This window comes from Trachemys scripta, chromosome 24 (assembly GCF_013100865.1).
Source record: "Trachemys scripta elegans isolate TJP31775 chromosome 24, CAS_Tse_1.0, whole genome shotgun sequence".
Taxonomy (NCBI): domain Eukaryota; kingdom Metazoa; phylum Chordata; order Testudines; family Emydidae; genus Trachemys; species Trachemys scripta.
The window spans coordinates 12,470,251-12,475,570 of record NC_048321.1 but is presented as its reverse complement, the minus strand read 5'-3'; the positions used below and the strand labels follow the sequence as shown (position 1 = coordinate 12,475,570).

The 5,320-nt window shown below is 55.3% G+C and overlaps 1 protein-coding gene across 1 annotated transcript in view; it reads right to left on the bottom strand.

Moving 5' to 3' along the window:
- Positions 1–393: 393 nt before the first annotated feature.
- The window catches only part of LOC117869861 (sialic acid-binding Ig-like lectin 12), a 52,799-nt gene continuing 47,872 nt past the window's right edge, over positions 394–5,320 (bottom strand). The window contains exons 5-7 of the mRNA XM_034756969.1: positions 4,465–4,785; positions 1,838–1,891; positions 394–999 (exon numbers count right to left, since the gene is read on the bottom strand). Of these exons, the coding sequence (XP_034612860.1) occupies positions 905–999; positions 1,838–1,891; positions 4,465–4,785 (470 nt within the window). The 3' untranslated portion in view covers positions 394–904. The remainder of the gene's footprint in view (positions 1,000–1,837; positions 1,892–4,464; positions 4,786–5,320) is intronic.

The window sequence follows — 5,320 nt, the reverse complement described above, 5'->3', positions numbered from 1 at the left end:
GGAGGGGGAAGTGAGCTGGGGCAGGGGCGGGGTGGACAGCTGCGGGGCCCTCTTAGGCGCGGGGCCCAATTCAGCCGAATCGGCTGAATCGGCCTAAAGCCGGCCCTGGATGTATGCAGGGGCAGCGCCAGGCACCAGCGCACCAAGCAGGTGCCTGGGGTGGCAAGCCACAGGGGGCGGCCTGCCGGTCGCCGTGAGGGTGGCAGTCAGGCTGCCTTTGGTGGCATACCTGCGGGAGGTCCACCGGTCCTGTGGTTTCAGAGGCAATTCGGTGCCGAGTACGCCAAAGGCGCAGGACGGTCGGACCTCCTGCAGGCATGCCGACGAAAGCCACCTGACTGCCATGCTTGGGGCAGCAAAACACATAGAGCCGCCCCTGGGTGTATGGGGATAGATAGATAGATAGATAGATAGATAGATAGATAGATAGATAGATNGTGGGTGGGTGAGATTGTAGGTGAGTAGGTAGATGGGTGTGTGAGTAGGTAGCTAGGCTGGGTGGTAGGTGGGTAGATAGGTACATAGGTGGGTGGTTAGGTAATTGGTTGGGTAAGTGGTTAGATAGGAGGTATGTAGGTTGGTAGATCAGTAGGTGGGTAGGTCAGTGGGTTGGTAGCAATGCGGGGTAGTAGGTAGATGGGTGGGTCAATGGGTACATAGGTAGGTAGGTGGGTGGGATGGTGGGTGGGTGAGTGAGTGAGTAGGATGGTAAGTTTGTAGGTAGGTGGGTAGATCAGTGGGTAGGTCGGTAGGTGAGTCAGGCACCATGGATTCCAGGGCTCCACAGATGCATAGACGAGTGGGTAGGTACATAGTTGGGGGGGTGGATAGACGGTAGGTACGTGGGTAGGTATATGGGTAGGTGGGTAGGCTTGTGGGTGGGTCGGTATCTGAGTTACCATCTTTAATAGAGCAGGGTGAAGTAATAGGCCAGGAAGAATCCAGTCGCCATGAAGATGAGTTTGCAGCTAATTTCGATAAATGCCCGAGGGAGGCCACCTGATGGAGGTAAAAGAAGTCGAGAGTCTGGGTTAGATCCCTTGAACCCCTGCCCCGAGCCAGCCAGCCCCCCACCCTCATCCCCAATCCCCTTCCAGCTCAGGGTGCTGTTAGCCTCATTCCCCTGGGCCCAGGAGCTGACCTGCAGAGCCCCCCCATGAGCCCTTCACAGCCAGGGATTCCCCGTCCACATGCCACTGGAGCCAGGGCAGGGGATGTGAGCATAGGGAGCAGCTGCAACTGACACTGGGCCCCTGGTGCTGGCAGGACAAGTTCAGTCCGGTCCCCGGCTGGGGGCTGTCTAGGGACCACAGGAGACACAGCAACAAATTAATCGTCTGAGAGAGAAACCCTGGGGCAGGGAGTCGTCTGGGTCAACCCCACTCACACCCAGTGGCCGGGAGTCCCATGGGTTTACCCCACTCGCATTCAGTGGCACGGAGTTCCGTGAATTAACCTCACTCACACTCGATGAGCAGCTGGAACATCCCCTGGGCAGAGCTCTCTGGGCCCAGCACCTGAAGAACCCCCCCGTCTCAGTCGTCACGTTGGGCAGCTCCAGTCACAGCTGATTCTCCCCCCCAGGCCGACCCTCCCTAAACCTAGTCTCAGCCCCAGCGCTGCCAAGGGGGAACAGCATGGGCAGTGAGCAGGAGAGGACCTGGGGGCAGAGCATGGGCGGGGACACGTAGGGCTGTTTGGGGCAGCTCAGCCTCCCCTGGCCTGCAATACCCGCCACTCATGAGCCTGGCTGAGCCTGGGTCCTGCCCCTGAGCGTGGGCAGAGTGTGACTAGGAGACGCTCACTGATTCCCGGGGCTCGCAGCGCGGCCTCTCACCGGGGCATCCGTGGCTCATCAGGTTCCCAGTGATGGTGGGGGGCCCGGTCGGGTCTGTAACACAAACCAGACAGGGAGGATCAGGGGGGCTGGAGAGCACTGGAGGGGGGGTTCGCTAGTGATCACTGAGCCTAGACATGGACCCTCTCTATGAGCTCAGCTGGGGGACGGGAAAGTCCCTGAAATGACACAAGACCCACAGGCGGGGAAGGGAAGCGACAGACCCGACTGAGCCCGACCCAAGAGGCGCCTGATGGAACCCAGGGGCCGGGTTAGAGCCACACCGGGGAACCAGAACCGTGGGAAATGGAAACCCAAGGGACCAAAACCGGTTGGTCAAAATTGGGCCTAATTGACAGAGTCACTAACGAGGGGCCGGGCTGCTCCAGCCTGGGTACTTGAGCGAGCGTCACCAGTGCCACTGTCTGCCGGGCACCTGGGCATTCAGCGACCTGCTCCCCAAACGTGTCCTCCCCAGGGCGGGATAGAGCCGGGGTCTAAATAACCCCACTCCCACCCCCACCCCAGACTCAGCCATCACCAGGGACATCAGACACCCCCGTAATGGGTCCTTTGCCTTCCTCCCTCGGTTCATTTCTCCCCAGCCCTCTCCCTTTGTCCTCCGGCATAGCTGGCCAGGCCTGGATATTTTGCAGCCCTGCTGTGCCCAGAGGGGCGGCTAAAAGTAACACACGGAACAGCTGGACACTGATACTGGCTGGCCAGGCCTGGCAGGGTTCGTCCACGCTGCCCTCAATGCCCCGTGGTGCCGAGCCTCAGAGCCTGGGTCCGTTGGGTCGGGCTCACGGGGCTCGGACTGCGGGTCTCTGATTGCAGCGCGGACGTTTCCTCTGAGGTCTGTGTAGACGTTGGGGGTCGGGCTCGGGCCTGGGCTCAGACACGGGAGGGGGACTGGGGGGTGGTTTCCTTTAAATCTCCCTCCGGCTGAGGGAACAAGGGCCTTCCTTACACTGATGCCTAGTTTGATCCTTCACGTCGCAAAGGCGGCCACTGATTTCCCCTCTGCCCTGGATTTGCAGCGCAACGGTCTGTGATGTTAATAGTTTAATATAATATCTCATTGAAAGGTGACAGGCCAGAAAGAGTTAATTAACTCCCAGCCTGACCTGACCCATGGCCGAACTTTAGAGACTGGTTAGGAAGATCTGTAAATGAATAGAGCTTGAAATGCAGACTGCAGTATTAGAGACATAAGGGGAGCTGTTTGCTCAGGTCTTGTGATATAAGCAAACGAGTCTTGTCTATTGCTAGAGCTTTGATTCAAAGATCAAAAAAGGAATATTAACATTTAGGAAGATACTTAAGTGAAATAGTATTATTGTCTCTATGTCTCTTTGAAGGTTGTGGGAACCTGTATCCGAACTGTTTAATGGATAAATTATCCTGTGCTAATTGCCATAATGTTTTCTAAGGCCAAAAGGCTGCAGGACATGTATAAAAACCCTGGGACACGATCCTTCCTCATCTCAGATCTGCTTTGAGTTTCAAGAGGGGGAAACCTTAAGCCAGAAGGATCACTGGAGTCACCGTGAATATGGACATTGGACTATAACCTCGGGACTATTTCTAAAAGGACTTTTGGCAACTACAAGCTCATCTCTGCTCTGTACCTGAACATAAAGAATTCAATTCAAGTCTGTATGGATATTGATCTTTTAACCAACACGCTCTCTCTTTTCTTTTTTAATAAATTTTAGTTTAGTTAATAAGAGTTGGCTGTAAGTGTGTATTTTGGGTAAGATGTAAGTTATAATTTGACGTGGGTATGTGGCTGATCCTTTGGGATTGGAAGAAACTTTTCTTTTATATGATAAGATAAGGTTATCAGTAATCATCATCATTCCTGACATGTGTGTCTGGGTGGAGGTCCAAGGCTGGGCACTTTAAGGGAACTGCGTTGTTTGGACTCTGAGTAACCAGTGAGGTACTATAGAAGCTGTTTTGTGCTGGCTTGGGTAAATCTAAGCATTGGAATATCCACCAGCGTTTGGGGTTTGTCTGCCCTGTTCTGTTTGCAGTTCACTCTAATAGAGTGACCACAGGCAGCATCGTCACAGGGTCACAGAACATTTAATGGGGGTTTCCCTGGGGCGGGGTGGGGGCAAGATCTCCCAGAACAGCAGAGCCCGGAGCACGTTTAGTGCCGGACAGTGACTCGGTCCCATTAACACTCTGCCCCATATAGAGCATCCACCAATCCCAGCAGAAAGGGGAGGGTGTGGAGGAGACACAGTGGGACAGCCTGGGAGGTGTCAAGGGGAACTGGGGTGGCTGGTATGAGGGGAAATCCCACCAAGCGGGGATTGGAATGGGGAGTGTGGATCACAGGACAGGAGGATCCTAGGGGCAGGTCAGGTCGGGGGTAGAGAGGTGAGCCAAAAGAAAGGGGGGCAGGAAGGGGTGAAGATCCCTATGGAGAAGGGGCAGTACGGTGTGGAGGGAAGGGGCCTGGAGTAAAATTGGCTGAGGGTGCATGGTGCAGGGTGGGTATCCCAGCACAGGGCTGAGTTGTGGGAGGGGCTGGAGGGCAGGGCTGGGGTGCCCAGGGGTGGGGATCCCAGCAGAGGGAGCTGGGGGCTGGCGTCAAGGGGCTGGTGGTAACTCACAGATGACATGGAGCCGGATGGTTCTGCTGGTGGAAGGTCCCCGTGGTGGGCTGTAGGTGACGGTGCAGACGAGCTCTTTGCCGTGGTCCCCCGGGGTGGGAGTGAAGCTGAGCGTGGACCTGTGGGCCCAGGTGCCATTCGCCAGCGGGGCTGAGACATTCCGAGCTGTGTCGCTGAACGGCCCCGTCCAGGTGACTTGGGGAGGGGACCCGGAGCAGCGCCCAGGGGCCGTGCAGGTCATAGTCACCGGCTTCCCGGCCAGCAGCATCCCCGGCATCCTCTGCGCCGGCGAGATCTGGATCTCTGGCTCCTCCGTCAGCCCTGAGATATGGGGAGAGAATAACTTGGGGACATGGAGCTTTTCCCCTTTAGGAGCGCTGGCTCTGATCAGGCCTGAGGACGGGGACTGGCTGGCTCAGGGGGACTGATGAGCGGTGTCATAAATATAAAGGGAAGAGTAACAACTTTCTGTATGTAATATCATAAAATCCCTCTTTAGCAGCTGTATTAAATCACCGTACCTGTAAGAGATTAATGAGCTCAAATAACCTAGTTGGCACCTTACCAGAAGGACCAATGAGGAAAGAAGATACTTTCAAATCTGCAGGGGTGGGGGGAGGATTTGTTTGTTGCTCTCTCTTTGTTGTTCCCTCTCTGGATGGAGGGAGAGACCAAGCAGGTACAACATCTCCTGAAAATATACCTGGAATAATAGATCTAAACCCACAGAAATTGTAAGTAAGCAGGGAAAGGCGTTGGTTATCTTTTGTTTTAGCTTGTGAATTTTTCCTATGCTACAGATGTAGTTTGATTCCTGTTTTTGTAACTGTGAAGCTGAGCCCGGGGGGAATCCTCT